Below are 16,377 nucleotides of genomic sequence, written 5' to 3'. Positions count from 1 at the left end.
AGTTGATAGCGTGTATATGCACGTCACAATCCGATATCAATCTAGCGATGCTCCGTGCTATTAAGAGTGTTCTCAAACTCTTTCACAGTCGTGACTGTGGAGAACAAAGGCCAGACCAAATCCGACGCCGCGTCTGTGAGCTCCTTAGAGTACCCGGCAGTTGCATCCTTTCTAATGAAATCACATTATTGTTAGCACGACGCCCTATTCTGGTCAAGGAATGGACAGTCCTTACAGTAATGTCACATTATAACCCCTGAATAATAGTCTCTCAGTGAGTATATGCCAAACATTTTTGGTAGTAGGAACTTACAACTCAAAAGCCTGACGTGCAGTAGCCTCAAGGCACGTATTGGCAGTCAAGCCGGCGAGAACAAGATGAGACTTCTCACGCTGACGTAGTTGGAAATCCAAATCAGTGTTTTGGAACGAACTACATCAGGCAAATCAGTAACAGAAGCCAGATATATCCAGCCCTGATCTGCCCCTTACTCGCTATCCTAGTGTCGGCTCACAACCACGTCACCATTTGTTGGGTCCGGCTCCAACCCTTCATATATATGAGAGCCAAAGGTTCCTTCTTCAAAGAACTGAATGCGTTGCTGCTTGACATTGTTGGGAGTCATGTGTCGCCAGTCTTGAAAGCTGTTCGGAGTCCATTGCTAGTGGAGGCCGTAGAAAATAGGTATGTGATGAAGTCATACTGTGGCAACTAGCTCTTTCATGTGCTTGACAGTTTCCTTCTCCTCGAGGTCTTTGAGGAAGGGAGTTAGCTTGCCATCAGGATGGAGGAAATCGTTGTAAGGATTGATCAGAACGATCACGGTTTTGGATAGGTCGGTCATGGCTGTTAGCAGTAGGTTATCAAATGTGAAGTACGGGATATGATGAGGGAAGAGATTTTGGCAGCGTCAAAGAAGGTGCTCTGAGAATGGTATCTACTTAAACTCACACAGGGCATGCATCTCTCATAGCAAACATCATGGATTACCAATCCATATTCAGGTCTGCAGTGGTTTCAGCGTTCAGACTCAACGTAATCTGCCTCTTACGTCTTGAAACCCTGTTACAGAATACATGATATGACTTGACGAGCAGGGTAATGGGTAATCAAAGCTACTTGCATTTTCACTGCTGTCTTTCCATGTCAGAGATCATACTGTTTCTGTCCAGGCTGCAGTCAGGCTTATAGTCCCATAGCCTGCAACTTACTCCATACAGTGCCAACGATCTGTGACATCTGTGATCTGTATACAGAGAATAAATAATCAACTTCAAAGACATTACCTAAGAAGCACGACTAAAAGAGGTGTGTAGTATCTAGTAACAGATCCAGTTTAACCAATACCAGCAATTTCAGGTCAACAGGTATAAACAGGTATAAACAGGTATAAACAGGTATAAACAGGTATAAACAGGTATAAACAGGTATAAACAGGTATAAACAGGGAATTGGCCATCATGTCCGACGTTACCTGTACCGTACGATTTAAAAAACAGACCAAAGCACTGGCTTGGAATGGAGCAAGGAACTAATCACCGGCGTCTGTTTCGCTGATACAAACCGAAACACTGAGGCAACACTCGGTGTCCGCCATAGTATGATTACCAATCACTTTCGGAGCCAAGAATCTCCCGCTTCTGCGCCAGGTTCGGGTGAATGTTGGAATCCTGTTTTGCTGACAAATTTAACGAGCTGGGGACAGAATCTACTTGAGAAGCGGTGTGGAATACTGGAAATTACACATTATCGAGTTATAGTTATTGTAATAGCTTCTGACTGTGCTAGTATGCATGGATAACGTCTGATTTTTGCCAGGTCGCTGGAGTGAAGTGTTTGGGTACTGTTAGACAAACTTTCTACTGTGTCCTGCGCCAAGGCACATAATGGACATTTGAATCTCCCCTAGTTTATGCTATCATGTGCATTGCCATACAAATCATTCCTGACTACAGCTTCACAGCTGCAGTGGCCCCGCCACTGTAATTCCACCATCTGCCCAATCCTTCAACAACCGCCGGGGCTCCCCGTCATATCCCACTTTTCTCATCCACTCTTCCACCGTTCTGACGCGAGTAGGATGAATCGTGTCCATAAAGGCATAATCTCTTGTAATGTTGCCCCTGTTGGGGCCCGTATATTTCCACATGTTCCAAAAGCCGCCAAAGTTCTGTCTCCAAGTCTGCAAAGTCGGGTCCTTTTTATCGACGGCGGAGCCAATCTTGCGATCAACAGCCTTCCGACCAGCCGGATAATGATTGTCGAAGTAGTCCTGTAGAAACATCTAGATAGTGAGCAGGCTTTCCGGTGACTTTGGTGAACGTCTCGGCCAGAGCGGTCCAGTTAACATGCTCAGTGGCAACCTCAAGGTTCAACCCATTTGCCTGCTCGCGGTTATCAAATAGCCAACGTGCGTATCTTCCGAGATCTTCAAGGTGGATTAATGCAACATGGCCGTCACCCAGAGGAGCAATGAACTGGTATTCTCCCTCGGGGGTTTTCTTGGGACGCATGAATTCATATAGCCACGCCAACAAAGGCGCTTGCGACTTAGATTGTCTAGTGCTTTCGGATATATATCTACAGATGCCTCCAAGCCAGCATCTATCCTTCTCGCATTTTGGTAATTATGCCCCCCCCCGGAGTGGGGGGTCCAATCCACAGCGCTGCTGCGATGTCCTCATCCAGTAGTCACAGGATGGGCGATTAAACTATAACCTGAAAGAGCTGATCCAGGCGAGGTGTATCAGTCTCACCATTCTCCGGCCGTGGAAGCCTTCCTTGCTTTTTCTCTTCGTCAAAAATCTGTTCTAGGAGTCTAGCTCCATTGTCCCTATCTCCATATCCGGGATTATTTCGATGTTTCATATATTCCAGAAACCGAACATCGAGGCCCTTCAGATGCCCTCGAAAGCTCTTCTGGCCAAAGAGGCCAATCAGGTACCCAAGCTCCTGCTGCCAGTGCTGCCAACGTTTGAGCTTCTGGACAGGATGATCCCGGAGCACCAGATAGATTATCCCTTGCAGATATCGACCGGGGATCAATACCCTCACGGGATATTCCTCCTCAGGCTGCCAATGGAGCTGAAAATGCGATACTCGCATACGCCCAGAAGGTGTACATCTCAATGCATCTAATGGGGGTTCCGGCGTATTCCAAAATAGACGTTTCATCTTGTACAACGCCACGGTGTACACCAATTCCTTCTTTTCACCAGTAACCATGTCCACCAAGCTGTGAAAGTGTCTGTCCGGGTAAGGATGATATTGCTCACGCATTTTGGTACAACGAGGAGGTCGGGGACCTCGGCGATCCCTGTAGTCGGATTGACAACATACATATCCGGCGTTCAGCAAGGTCCACATCGCCTTTCCGATGAATCTACCTGGAATTACCCAACCAGAAAACTGAACATGGTTAGCTATTATCATCGAAAAGGGAAGTGAAGAGGACACCATACATGAACCGTCGATCTGGCCCCGTACATGGCCAGTGCGGACTCTCCCCAGATAAAATTGGGGATCATGTTTCTGTCAAGAAGTCTAGCTATAGAGCTCTCTAGCCCCTTGATATCTTGTCTTGGGTTGGACCATGGTTCAGTCATTGCGATACTGAGCCTTGTCTTTCTGCTCTCCCTGGGTCTGGAAGCTGGGCATAAAATGCATTACTTATGCTTCTCTCTGTGAAGCCCAAATTCGGATACATAGGCTCCTGTCGCCTTATTCTACGGATAGAGCGACAAGGACTATCGACAAAACACCGGTATAAGTCATGCAAGGCCATGTTCGAAGGAAACCTCCGGTTAAACGGTCGCAATGGATATACTCCATAGACTCCGTGCAGTCCGTTTCTACCCTGTAAAATCTGCGAGATTCAGCCACAATCTCCGAGCAAAGACTTTAGTGGAGCGATATTATGGAAATTGAGACGAAAATACAAGGGACAAGGCAGGTAGGGGTGAGTGGAGTTCATTTAGAGTTCTTGTAAGAGGATGACGGCGTGGTGGACGGAATTTAACCATCTGCCATCTGCATCCTCCGATTTATGTGGCAGACGTTCACAGATGGGTGGTATTGTTTCTCCGATGGGAGCCTTGAGCCAGTAATACTAATGCGATGATTCAGTAAGACTATCTGCAAGGAAAGACAAAGCTTGGGGGTACTTTTGTTCAACCTGCCAGGTACATGCTCGATGTAAGCTTATCATTTGAAGGTCGGAGTCTGATAAGCAGATACGTCCGATCACAAAGAGTGCATCCTGTAAATAAGTAGGGAACTGAGGAAAATTGGACGGGAAGCAATGTTCACTGCCGCTGTGGCAGTTGTTAAATTAGATAGCAACAAGATGCGTAATCATGGGCAAGGCGGAACTGAGTGTATGGAAATGAGAGAGAGGATCTGTTTGTTGCATTTGTTGCCTGCCGCCATCCGCCCCTCCACCCTCTCTCCTTCTCCACCCACCGATGTGAGAGAGAAGGCTTCACGATGTGAGCAGTTTATCCTTCTCCACGTTCTTTTGTCCAGATAACCAACAATTGAGTCGGTTACTCATCATATGATCACTATGGCTTATCTATCTGCTGTCTTTGTTATTCTCTAAGGCGCAACCAGCCAGGCATTTGCACAAACGGCCCGCGGTCACGCCATGCCAATGGTACGATCGACCACCTATCTTCAATCCGCAATCCGTCGTGGGTAGTATCATCCTTCAATGGATTGCATACCGGATTGATGGGGGTGGCCTGGATGTCAGGGGTATCTTGGCGCCAATGTCATGGGGCTTACTTTGGCAGCGTGCTCGCCCGACCAGAGCTCGAAACCGGTGCACAGTACGTGCTATCACGATGATCGACGCGTGTTTGCTTTAATCAAGTGCCACAGGCAGTTGCACTCGAAATAGTAATTCCTCTTAACTATCCTGGAGATGCCTACCCGTGTGGCCTTCTACTGACCTGATAAGACTCCTGCCTACCCACCTCTCCTGATCCTTAGGAATGCCAGGTCACTAAGAGCTTGTCCACGTGGACAAATGGCTTCAACGTGGTCCAGGCCTCAAACATGTCCCTTATGGCTCACTTGTGCAGGGGATATTTGGCGGGCTCGACAAAGGTACCAATGGTATTCTTCCTGCCATGTTCTCGACCGGGGACCGGCTCTGACATTGTGACATCATTCTTGCCTGGTATCCGTTAAGCCGCACCCACGTTGATCATTTGAGCTTGACTCAACATTCTGACCGTGAAGAAGAAAGAGGGGCACGGTGAAGCATGAGGATTAATCCTCTGCCTAGTTCAATCGGAAGGGGATCTCCCAAGCATTTTTCTCACCGAGGCATCCTTGAAAGGGTGGACTTAACTGGATTGGGATAGAGAGACCAAGCGAACAGCAGCCCTTGCTGTCACGCAACCCGGACCCTGATACCGATATGCAGTGACCCAGACCCAAATCTTCCCTGATGTAATTAAGTGTTACGAAGCATGATCTGGTTTTGAGTCATCTGGCCACATCACTGCAGGACCTGATCTGTTATAAATCGGGCCTGCCCCGTGGCCTAGTATGGAACCCCCTCCCCAAACAGTCCCTCCTCGCTTCTACACCCAGGAAGTCTTTGTCCCTCCTAGAAATGCTTCGACAGTCTCTCCAAATCGCAAAAAAGGCGACCCAGAAGCTCTACACCCATGACGACCCCACTGACCTGAGTCTGGACCTGAACATCACAGAACCTGCGGTATTTGTGCCTACATATACAGACAAGCCGGCCGTCCTTCGGGGTACATGCCAACTGAAAGTGAAGGAGAATCTGACTGTGAAAAGGTTGACGGTGAACTTCCGTGGGACGAGTCGGGTGACATGGCCGCATGGTGAGGCTAACAGTCTGGTCTGTAGGATATCATATCTGCCTACTAATTCAGAGCGATCTCTCAGGGCTTCATGACACTCAAACTGTGACGGACAGCACGTTGACCCTGCTTAGCCCACAGGCTCCAGATGCCGCATTGCCCTCCTATTCAGGCGCTCAATTAGACGAAACGCAGACCTCATCCCTTGGTAAAAGGTGGAGATTGTGGAATGCAGTCACATCCACGTTATGTTCAAACGGAAGCTACGGAAAGGCATCAGGACCAAAGTACCAACGTCTATCTGCCGGAATCCATACGTACGACTTTGAGATGGTGTTGCATTCTCATCTCCCCGAATCTGTCCAAATCCGGCAATCTCTTGTTCGATACCAGGTCCGCGCGTGTGTCGAGTGCCCAGGCTTCCTAAGGCGGAGCGTGGCGCGAAACCAGGCCATCACAACAGTTCACTGCCCAGCCGAGGACAATGTGGAAGATGCCGAGCCAGTGTACGTTGCGCGGGCCTGGAAAGGACTCCTTCAATGTGGGATCCTCGTTTCGAGGCGAGGGGCTCCCCTCGGCGACCGGTTGCCTGTTTCCGTATCGTTCACGGAATTGGCGAAAGCCGAGTTCCGGGGCCTGCGGGTTTTCCTCTCGGAGAACGTCCAATATCACCAGAGGGATGGGCTCGCATGCTGCCCGGGTCCTTTTAGACGGGTCCTACTATATGAAAAAGTGGAGGGGTCCGTCTCCACTCCGTCGCTCCACCGGGTCGGGAATGTTGATGACGAGCGCCCAGAGTCGGAAGCAAAGGGCGACGGGGCGATAGCGAAATTGTTCGGGGATCCCGAGATGCCAAGTGGACCAGTGCCCGACGAGGAGACCACGCTGGACCTGACCTTACAATTGCCGGGATGTCACCTCCATTCCTCCCCGGATGGCACGCAAGGCATGCACTATGATACTCGGTACAAGAACGTACGGGTGAGCCACTGGCTGGAGGTAAGTCGGCGAATCAGGGAGACCGCTCGGGGAGAAAAGAATGTCCAACTAATGGGGAATCTTCTAGTTTGTGTTCGTGGTGTGCCCAAAAGAATCTTTCGGGTCGAACAATGATCGCATCGTGCAGAAAGTGGCCAGAGTTCCACTGGCGCTGCGGTCCTGTTATGCCCAGCATGCCAATGCCTCTCTTCCGGCGTATTCCTGAAAAGCCACTATGGTCGATAATTTCGTTCGCACCAGTCACCCGCGCGACCGGGAAGAGGGAGGATCCGGGAGATAAGCATTAATAAGAGCGGTTGAGGCGCTGGGTGTACCACTGGACCGACTGCTCCAAAAGCCGGGAAAGCTTCGGAGGCACCGTCGATTGGCGCCGTTCGCGGTGGCGATCTCCAGTCGTGTTCAAGCCTACCCGCGGCCGTGGCCTGCATCACAGCACACCAAGATCCACCGCGCCGTCGCTGAGTGGCCGCACGAAAACTCTTCAATGAGGTTAAATGGTTCCAGGGACAGGGAGGACCATAAAACGTCTATCGCTATCCTGCCCTTGCACGGGCCTTGCCTCCACCGAGTGGATCCCTGCTGGATCCCTGCTGGACCCTCGGTGGGCCGACCGGTTTATCAGGCGCCATGGAGTTGCATCACTCGCTGCGCTCTTCGACGATCACCCACTCTGGAATGCATCATCCTCACATCATCGCGCAACCCCCTCCCGAAAGCATCGTGCTGCTCACCGAAGATCCTGCCGCGGACAGTTGTCGGTTATCCATTCGCAAAAGCGCGCAGTGATGTCAGTTGCTGGCCCATACCCATGGGAAAACCCCCCGATGTGGAGGGCTAAGACGCTCCAACTCTTTCCCCGTGGGTGACCCCTTCTGGGACGGCTCAAGGTGCGCTCCACCGTCGGTGGCCGCATGCGGTTTTCGACTCTTTTAAGTCTCCTCCATCTGCCAGATTCTCAGCTCTCCGCCGCCTCCTATCCTCTTTTCCACCTTGCCCCCTCCCCCTGTCCCTCCCTACCCCAGTTCCCCGGATTTTGCGCACAACCCACAGGCTTTTGGGCTCCATCGACTCGGCATCATGGCGCCTCCGAAGTACGCCGGCATGTCCGGCCGCCGGCTGTCTTTGTTTCTGTCGGCCATCGCTACCATGGGGTTCCTGCTTTTTGGATACGATCGTAAGTCGTCGATCCCCACTCGGTGATCATGCAAGGGCAAGCTGCTCACCACCGCTCTACCAGAGGGAGTCATGTCAGGTATTATCTCGGATGCCGCGTTTAACGACGTGTTCACGGCCACCAAGAACGACAACGTCATGCAAGCTACCGTTACTGCCGTCTACGAAGTTGGTAAGTAAATGCGCACCACATCGACATCGAACCCATGTCCGGCCGACTAATACGCGCGTCGCAGGCTGCCTTTTTGGTGCCATCTTCGCCTTGATTTTCGGTGAAACGCTGGGCCGCCGGCTTATGGTCATCTCTGGCGCGGCGGTGATGATCATCGGTGTCGTTATCCAAGTGACCGCCATGCCAGGCTCGCTGCCCTTGTTGCAATTCATCTTCGGTCGAGTTATTACGGGCATCGGAAATGGCATGAATACCTCAACCATTCCAACCTACCAGGCTGAATGTTCCAAGACAAGCAACCGAGGTCTTTTGATTTGCATTGAGGGTGGTATCATCGCCATTGGAACGGCCATTGCCTATTGGATAGACTTCGGTGCACACTACGGCCCGCCAGATCTGGTCTGGCGGTTTCCGATCGCATTCCAGGTCTTCTTCGGTATTTTGATCATTGTCGGCATGGCATATCTCCCGGAATCTCCTCGATACTTGATCGCCCACGGCAAGGTTGAGGAAGGTACCAGAGTCCTTGCTGCCCTGGCAGATGCGGAAATCGACCACCCTCATGTTCAACTGGAGAAGAACCTGATATTGGATTCTGTCAGAGCGTAAGTTACTTGCTACATGATTCACTTAGGCTACCGAAACTCACACGAAATCCAGTTCCGGCTCCTCCCAAACCAGGTTTCGTGACCTGCTCACGGGTGGTCCGTCCCAACATTTTCGCCGCATGTTGGTGGGATCATCCTCCCAATTCTTCCAACAAATTTCCGGTTGCAATGCTGTCATCTACTACCTGCCGGTGCTGCTGGAACAATCTATCGGTCAATCCCACAACTTTGCGCTTCTGATTGGCGGCGTCAACATGATCTGTTACGCTATTTTTGCCACCTTCTCCTGGTTCTTCATTGAGAAAATCGGCCGACGCAAGCTTTTCCTTGGAGGCAGTTATGGCCAGTGTGCTGCGATGATTATTGTGTTCGGCTGTCTGATCCCAGGAGATTCCGAGACTGCTAAGGGCGCCGTCTTCGGCTTCTTCCTCTACATGTGCGTTTTTGGCGCCACCTGGCTGCCCCTTCCATGGCTCTATCCGGCTGAGATCTCTCCTCTCAAGACGAGATCAAAGGCAAACGCCGTGTCTACCTGCAGTAACTGGCTGTTCAACTTCACCGTGGTCATGATCACCCCCGTTATGGTATCTCGCATTGGATGGGGCACGTACCTTTTTTTCGCCGCCTGGAACGCGGTCTTCATCCCGGTCATTTGGTTCTTCTACCCGGAGACTGCGGGGCGCAGTTTGGAGGAGATTGATTTGATTTTTGCCAAGGGCTATGTTGAAAATATGAGCTACGTCCGCGCAGCGAAGGAACTGCCCAGGCTCACTGATGAAGAGATTGAGGCCAAGGCGGCCGAGTACGGAATTCTCAACGACGAAGAGAAGGCCGAAGAGAGGATTGCCGAGAAGGATCCTCCTGCATCTGCTGAGTTCTCCCAGTTCCAGCCCACCCAGCTGTGAAGGGCGCTGCTTAAAATAGGTTTGAATTTTGGAAGGATACCATTGTACGACGATATGTTTGGACATGAGTTTTATACCATTTTGTTTTGCTTTTGCCGAGCCTGTTGCTGGACAACCAAGCTGGCACCATTTGTCATGCTCTTGGTTTTAGCCGTGGCTCTGAAAATATCCCGACCAGCGATCTGCGATTAGGGGAGAGGCATTTGTTCATAGATTTATGCGTGGTTGTTGAGCAGCCTTTAGATGTATGATGCCGTGTGCAGATCTTTCTATGGACCGATAGAGCGGTTTTCAATAGATCTCGCTATTCTATCAACTTTAGACTTCTGATTAAATCTACAGATACATCTTGACATCTCTTGGCCCAAACTTGATCCACCCGTACCATTGTAGGCATGCACCAGATGAAACATTGCTCGACGATCGGCACGATCAACCATCTTGGCTAGAATGCGACAAGCATTCCAAAGCATGCTTCGGGAAACCAATCTTCGGTCTCAGAAGTTCTAGATATTTTCGATAAGACCCCATGACCTGAGTTTCAATTATATAATCCTAACATGCAGATCCAAATGTCCTGCAAGTCCCATGCACCACATCACTCAAGCGGCCTCCGAGTGCGGATTTTGGGAGCGGCGTTGTCTTTGATTTCTGGGCCTGGTCAGCTCCAGAGTCAACGCCACCAAAGAAAGAGACCTACTGGAACAGTTTCTCGGAGATAAGGTAGACGCAAGTTCCGACCACGGCGACCTTTGCGAACCGTCCGAACCCGCGAAAGCCATAGCCCCGGGGATGGAGGCGTCGGGTGTAGTTTGGATTAAAGTAGAGTGTAGGATACATTTTGTGTTTCAGTGCTGGCGTCAGACTGTAGAGAGTGATTGAGAAATAGCAGGCAATATATCTTCAGATGGGGGCTTTATACATCAGTCTCGCGGTCGGCCATCCACCGGCAAGACCGAGGCCGAGGCCGAGACCGCGACGCATGACCGACTTCTCGGCTTTCTCACGACTTTCTCCGCCTCCTCTTCTTCTACATTCCTCTAATCTTAGAGAAGCTGTTACAATACTCGACGACTGAGCGGATATAATCGGATTCGGAGGTTAGGATCTATTGATGTCCGCATTGACGTCATTTGGGATAGCTTACGAGAGAAATGACTGACTTTGAGCCTCGCAAACGTCGCCGGCCGGCCAAATCCTGCGAGCAATGTCGCCAACGCAAGATTCGCTGTGACCGCAATGTGCCCTGTGGCCCTTGTACACGAGCCCGGTCATCTCTGGGCTGCTCCTATCGCCAAAATCTTGGCTCCCCGCGCCCAGATGCTCACCAGACGCCTCTGCATGCCTCCCGCCCATTGCATCGCGAGGATGTTGCACCGAGCTATCGTTCGATATCTGAGGCTCACGGGGATGGTTTGATGGGATCCTTGAACGATACATCTAGTGTTGGCTCTGGACAGGGTGGTATAAGCAGTGTGCCATCACAGCTTAGCTCAACGATCCGCGACCTCCAGCTCCGTCTACAACGTCTGGAGGAGCGACTATCCGACACAGGGACTACACGGCCATCGACTGCATCAGAACCTGCTATTGAGCAGACTCTCAGAGAGCTATGCAGCAAGGTCCAGAGCTTAGAGCAGCGATTAGAAATCCGTTTGGACTGTCCCCAAACACAGAAAGAAGGATTGTCCATTGCTGCAACGCAGCCTCGGCTCCATACCCACGCAAAAAAGATGAAACTGTTTGGACCAACGCATTACACGCACACGATGGATAAGGTGTGAGCTCTTGAATCCCCAGATAACTTTGGATACAGACTCACCATTTTCAGTTCCAGCTTGTCGGCTCGCTTGAAAGCAAGGGCCCTCAACCGCTTTGCCCCAAACTCAAGGCAGAGTTGACCGCTCAAACCAAAGACATGCGCGACCTCCGCAGATTAGTCAAGAGGCAACAGATCCCTCAGCTGAATGACCCTGTATCAGACCTTCGCGATACCATCCCGACTAGGTCGGTGTGCGACGAACTGGTGCAATGCTACCTGCGGACGTTCGAAGGCGTCTATCGCATCTTGCATCTGCCGTCCTTCACGACGGAATACCAGCAGTTTTGGGACCAGCCTGGAACAACCGCCACTCCATTCCTTATGAAGTTGGCTTTAATTCTCGCCATCGGCACGACATTCCGTCCGGAGCGAGGCAAAGCCGGTTCAGACTACGATACTCGACTTGCCCAGACATGGATCTATGCTGCCCAGTGGTGGCTGATAGGCCCAACAGAAAAATCCACCTTCAACCTTGATGGCGTCCAGATATTCTGCCTATTACTACTTGCTCGCCAGTTGGGACCCCCAGGACCGTCTCCGTGGCTCTCAGCCGGAGCTCTCCTGCAGATGGCCACGGCCATGGGACTACATCGAGACTCCACGCACTTCCCTTCCCTCTCTCCTTTCCAGACTGAGATGCGAAGCCGTCTCTGGGCTACCGTGCTCGAGTTGATCCTCCAGTCTTCACTCGAATCAGCCTCCCCTATCACAGTACCTTTCTTCGACACCAAGCCCCCATCCAACCTCAATGATGTCGACATCAACCCAGATCTAAAGCAATCCCCAGTCTCCAAGCCCAGCACATCCCAGACCGACACATCCCTCCAGCTCCTCTTCCGTCAATCATTCTCTCTCCGTGCCGAAACCATCCAACTAATCCACAATCCCAACCGCATCCCCTACCAACAAGCCCTCGACCTCACCACTAAGCTACGCACCACCTGCCACACCATCAGAGCCTTCTTCCAATCCACTACCACCAGCACAACATCACCATCACCATCACCCAATACCCTCCCCCAACCCACTCCCTTCCACCACAAACACCTCCTCACCACCCTCCACCGCTACATCCTACACCTCCACTTCCCCTTCGCCCGCGAATCTCTCACCACCCCCCAATACCACTTCTCCCGCAAACTCTGTCTCGAATCCGCCCTCACCATCGCCTCCTACACCCCCAGCACCACCGACGCAACAACCCCCCTCGACGACTTCTCCCGCCTCGTCCTCACAGCCCGCGGACCCCTCCGCGGCCCCCTCAACCTCGACATCATCTCCGCCCTCGCCCTCGAACTCACCACTCAACTAGAAGAATCTCCACCCCCAACCCCGAACCTAAACACAACAACAACAACAACCCCCCTGACAACCCTAACAACCACAACCCGCATCCCCATCCTCCAATCCCTCCAACACATCCAATCCCAAAGCGCCCACGTCTTCCAAACCCTCCACATCCCAAGTCTAAAACGCTACATCATCGTCTCCGCCCTAATATCCCAGATTAAAGCCACCGAAACCGGGAACCCGAACCCGCCAAGCGCGGTATATGATACCGTGAGGGAGTGTCTGGGTGTTTGTCGGGGTGCCTTGAAGGAGATGTTATCCTCCTCCTCATATACATCCTCATCCTCATCCTCATCCTCATCCTCATCTTCAGGGGTTGTGATGATGACGCCGGCGGATAGCGGTGGGGTTGATCAGATGGGGCTCGATCTGGATTTGGGATTAGGGGTGGGTTTTAGTGTGAGTTGTGCCCTTTTTCGTCTTTGGAGGTAATGGGGCGTTTGGTGTGCGTGAATGGGGGAGTCTTGGGTATGATGGCTGACTGATTGATTGTGCTTGCTGATAGGAGGGTCTTGAGGGGCTGGATTTGACGAGTTTGTTGTATATGCCTGGGTTGGTGGATTTGGGGGGGTTGGGTGAGTGAGTTTATTGACGGATGGGGGTGGGGGTTGCGAGAGGGAAGACGAGGGGTGATGGAGGGAGGATCAGGTGGAGTTTAGGTTCATATATACTAACTACCACTTAAGTCAAGAAAGTGTACTGTGGAAGACCAGATAGGCCTATTGACAATCAGTCAGTCTATTAGTTTGCATGCTAGACATGCTTTCATCATAGTCTCTCGTCTAAACATCATGGATACCGGAGCAGCTAGAACCATCCGGCGTACTGATCCAACGACTCATTCTGTACACCGGCAGAGCCATGTCGGACCCCCAGGAGTCGGACGGTTCCGATCTTGCCACCAAAATCATCCTCCACCTTGCTCTCCCAGGTGTCGAAAAACTCAGTCAAGCTCTGAATCACCTCCGCCTTGTCCTCGATCAGCACAGCAATGGCATCGTAGCCACCGGCGCCAGGAACGACGCCCCCAATAACACCATCGATGTTGGAGATGGCGTCGAGCAGCTCAGTTTGTACCTTGGGCTCGATGGGAACGCCGGTCTTTTGGGTCATGTTGCGGATCAGGTCACGAGAGCGGTTGATGAGGATGCGAACGTCGTCGAAGCTGTTGGGGTCCTCCTTATCTAGGTTCTGTGCTAGCTGCTTAAGCTCCAAGACCAATCGCTCATTGTTGGACTGGAGGGCCTGCCACAGCCGGCTAGCATCTTGCGGGTTCTGCTTCCGCCATTCCAAGACCTTCCGGACCATAGACGGGGTCTGAGAACCGCATTCGACATCACACAGGACCATCTGCATGCCCCGGGGAAGTTTCATGCCAAAATCCAGGCACTCCGTGTCCCAGGGATGCTTGGAGTCAGCGTCTTCCACGATTGCGAACAGTCGTTCCTCGAAGCCCGGGGAGCCAGCATCCCCGACTGACTCCAGGATGGAGGGTGAAAACCGCCGGTACAGACAGGACCCGTAGATCGCTGCCGCCACGTCAAACCCAGATCCTACCTTACCCTGTGCTGCACAGTGAGCGGCCTGCGCCAGATTGTGAAGCTTATCGCGAGCCGGACCAAGGTCGTCGGGCTGCAGGGTACGGTGGATAACCAGGGCGGATACGAAAGCTGTGGTCAGGGCTGCCGACGAGCCAAGTCCGGTCTTGTGTGCTTCGTGAAGGGGAACTCCGAAGTTGACGAATCGTCCCGGGGATTGGAGACCCGAGATTTTGGAGAAGGCGGTCTCGGAGTAGTAATCGTTGTCGGCTAGGATGGTGATGGATAAAGAACCAAAGTCCTTCGAAGCAGCCACGTAGCTGACGTACGTCAATGCGTAGTTGAGAGAGGTCTCGACAAACGGATTATGTCCTCTGCGGTCACTTAGCCCTGATTTTGAGCAGTTCGAGACTATCCAGCTTACCCATTGCCTTTCTGCACAACCTTGACCCCGCCTCCATTATCGCAACGCTGGATATCGTACTCCCAGACGGCGTCGACAAATTGCGGGGAGCGAACGACGATGACATCCTCGTCACCGGTCTCATCTGCAGCCTTGCTTTCAGTTATTTCCGCGCCTGGCTTGGCTTCCAAGCTTTCTGACCCAGACGTACCCTTCCGATGATATCTTCTCAGCTGCTGGACGATGACATGAATACGAGCATCGAGGGCGAACACGGTACCAGTGTAGCTGCGGTCCAGGACGAGGTACCCACCGGTCAGAAGAACCTTCCCGGGGGCGGACACGGCCGTGACCGTGGGGGGCTTGTAGGACATGAGGACGAGCGATGACGGAGTAATGTGTGGATATCGCAGGAAGATTGACTATTCCGTTCGGCACGGGGTAAGAACTAAAGGGGCTAGCAGTCAGTATATACCCCACTTGGAATGCAGAGGCGAAGGGGACCAGGCTTCCAGAGCCATCATGTACGCACCGTCAGCTATGCGAACGGGGTCGCGGAATAACCCAATGGTCTGCAAAAGCAGATCGGGCCCTGGACCAGTGCGCGAACCGGGTCAATCTGGAGAAGCCCCGCCGAGAGTGCGTCGAGGAGGGAAAGATACAAAGGTCTACAAAGCTTGCGGGGGAATCCACCTGCAAGGGAAAAGATAAGGAGCAGCTCGGGGCGGATGCATAGTGACTGACCTGCGTCTGGCAGCCGTGACCGGAGAGGCGTTGGATGCTGCAGCTGCACCCAGTGTCAGTCGGGAGTCTTGATTAATCCCGATACTTTGGAGGTGCTTTCCGATTTCCCCTCAGATGCTGTGGCTGGAGCTCAGCTCCCGTGGCTTGGCTGTGGCTGCCCCTTTGGCAGATCCCGTGATCCCCATCTGATTAGCAGCCACCGACCATGTACATACTAGTCACAGCGACCCGCCAAATAATATACACGGGTCTGTCATCGATTGGAGGCTAGATAATCCCTCGCATTTACGTCAGCGGAAGAGCAACATCCGGTGGTCGCAATATAGACTATAGAGTTACTGTGCAGGTTGCATTGGTGGACTCCTAGCTATTCAACTCCCGTCATATGACTCCAGGGGTTGGTGAATAGGCAACAGCTTCAAGGATAGTATGGAGTACTCCGTAGCATCTTCCGCATCATCGTGCTTATTGAATGATGTAGCGAGGCTCAGCACGGAGGGGAGACCAAACCGGCAGGGGAACAGCTCATAATGTGCGCAGTCACGCTCCGTCCGCCGCGCACGCGGATCAAGGTACCTCAAATTGACTTCCGTCACGGACTCCGTACCAGGGGTCCGCGTCCTGAGACAAGGACCTCCGTTCGTATCTGATCCCCCCGGCCAATGATCGCATCGCTCCGTTGAGGCCACAGTGTCGCCCACGGAGATTACCTTGGACCACGCCGTAGAGATATCCGGCCAGGGTCATCCCTTGGGGCGCAGGAGGGTGACACGGAGGGTCGGCCATCCGGTCATCCGAGCGGCTGTCGGGGTCAAGCCCCCA

General features: G+C 52.3%; 6 protein-coding genes across 6 annotated transcripts; 3 read left to right on the top strand and 3 right to left on the bottom strand.

Annotated features, from left to right (window-relative positions):
- Window positions 1–41: 41 nt before the first annotated feature.
- BO80DRAFT_438435 (isochorismatase family cysteine hydrolase) lies at window positions 42–845 on the bottom strand (the record flags this gene model as incomplete). Its single annotated transcript, XM_025721038.1, has 5 exons — window positions 42–171; window positions 236–256; window positions 314–433; window positions 550–662; window positions 705–845. The coding sequence occupies 5 exons, from the start codon at window positions 843–845 to the stop codon at window positions 42–44; spliced, it is 525 nt and encodes a 174-aa protein (XP_025570989.1).
- A 4,422-nt stretch (window positions 846–5,267) lies between these two features.
- On the top strand, window positions 5,268–7,190 carry BO80DRAFT_221729 (uncharacterized protein). The gene is made up of 3 exons (XM_025714401.1): window positions 5,268–5,862; window positions 5,927–6,840; window positions 6,908–7,190. The coding sequence occupies exons 1-3, from the start codon at window positions 5,625–5,627 to the stop codon at window positions 7,043–7,045; spliced, it is 1,290 nt and encodes a 429-aa protein (XP_025570988.1). The 5' UTR covers window positions 5,268–5,624; the 3' UTR covers window positions 7,046–7,190.
- A 622-nt stretch (window positions 7,191–7,812) lies between these two features.
- Window positions 7,813–9,833, top strand: BO80DRAFT_221206 (putative MFS monosaccharide transporter). Its single transcript, XM_025714400.1, has 4 exons — window positions 7,813–8,014; window positions 8,078–8,185; window positions 8,250–8,790; window positions 8,846–9,833. The coding sequence occupies exons 1-4, from the start codon at window positions 7,918–7,920 to the stop codon at window positions 9,696–9,698; spliced, it is 1,599 nt and encodes a 532-aa protein (XP_025570987.1). The 5' UTR covers window positions 7,813–7,917; the 3' UTR covers window positions 9,699–9,833.
- Window positions 9,834–10,300: 467 nt separating this feature from the next.
- On the bottom strand, window positions 10,301–10,538 carry BO80DRAFT_449115 (uncharacterized protein; the record flags this gene model as incomplete). The annotated part of the gene is made up of 2 exons (XM_025721726.1): window positions 10,301–10,349; window positions 10,399–10,538. 2 exons carry the CDS (start codon window positions 10,536–10,538, stop codon window positions 10,301–10,303), a joined length of 189 nt encoding a protein of 62 aa, XP_025570986.1.
- Window positions 10,539–10,752: 214 nt separating this feature from the next.
- Window positions 10,753–13,453, top strand: BO80DRAFT_505314 (uncharacterized protein; the record flags this gene model as incomplete). Its single annotated transcript, XM_025724479.1, has 3 exons — window positions 10,753–11,476; window positions 11,530–13,269; window positions 13,376–13,453. The coding sequence occupies exons 1-3, from the start codon at window positions 10,853–10,855 to the stop codon at window positions 13,451–13,453; spliced, it is 2,442 nt and encodes an 813-aa protein (XP_025570985.1). The 5' UTR covers window positions 10,753–10,852.
- A 224-nt stretch (window positions 13,454–13,677) lies between these two features.
- erg8 (phosphomevalonate kinase) lies at window positions 13,678–15,185 on the bottom strand (the record flags this gene model as incomplete). Its single annotated transcript, XM_025716217.1, has 2 exons — window positions 13,678–14,782; window positions 14,833–15,185. 2 exons carry the CDS (start codon window positions 15,183–15,185, stop codon window positions 13,678–13,680), a joined length of 1,458 nt encoding a protein of 485 aa, XP_025570984.1.
- Window positions 15,186–16,377: the final 1,192 nt, after the last annotated feature.

This window comes from Aspergillus ibericus, assembly GCF_003184845.1.
Source record: "Aspergillus ibericus CBS 121593 unplaced genomic scaffold BO80scaffold_54, whole genome shotgun sequence".
NCBI lineage: Eukaryota > Fungi > Ascomycota > Eurotiomycetes > Eurotiales > Aspergillaceae > Aspergillus > Aspergillus ibericus.
Note: the sequence above shows the minus strand (reverse complement) of the source record. Positions and strands in the feature narration are given on the sequence as shown.

What these genes read in the sequence shown, in the direction of transcription:
- BO80DRAFT_221729 (XM_025714401.1), top strand. Translation starts at nt 5,625, where the DNA reads ATGCTTCGACAGTCTCTCCAAATCGCAAAAAAGGCGACCCAGAAGCTC. An exon ending in TCGGGTGACATGGCCGCATG is followed by an intron (nt 5,863 to 5,926) that starts GTGAGGCTAACA and finishes GCGATCTCTCAG; the next exon opens with GGCTTCATGACACTCAAACT. An exon ending in GGGTGAGCCACTGGCTGGAG is followed by an intron (nt 6,841 to 6,907) that starts GTAAGTCGGCGA and finishes GGAATCTTCTAG; the next exon opens with TTTGTGTTCGTGGTGTGCCC.
- BO80DRAFT_221206 (XM_025714400.1), top strand. Translation starts at nt 7,918, where the DNA reads ATGGCGCCTCCGAAGTACGCCGGCATGTCCGGCCGCCGGCTGTCTTTG. An exon ending in CCTGCTTTTTGGATACGATC is followed by an intron (nt 8,015 to 8,077) that starts GTAAGTCGTCGA and finishes CCGCTCTACCAG; the next exon opens with AGGGAGTCATGTCAGGTATT. An exon ending in ATATTGGATTCTGTCAGAGC is followed by an intron (nt 8,791 to 8,845) that starts GTAAGTTACTTG and finishes CACGAAATCCAG; the next exon opens with TTCCGGCTCCTCCCAAACCA.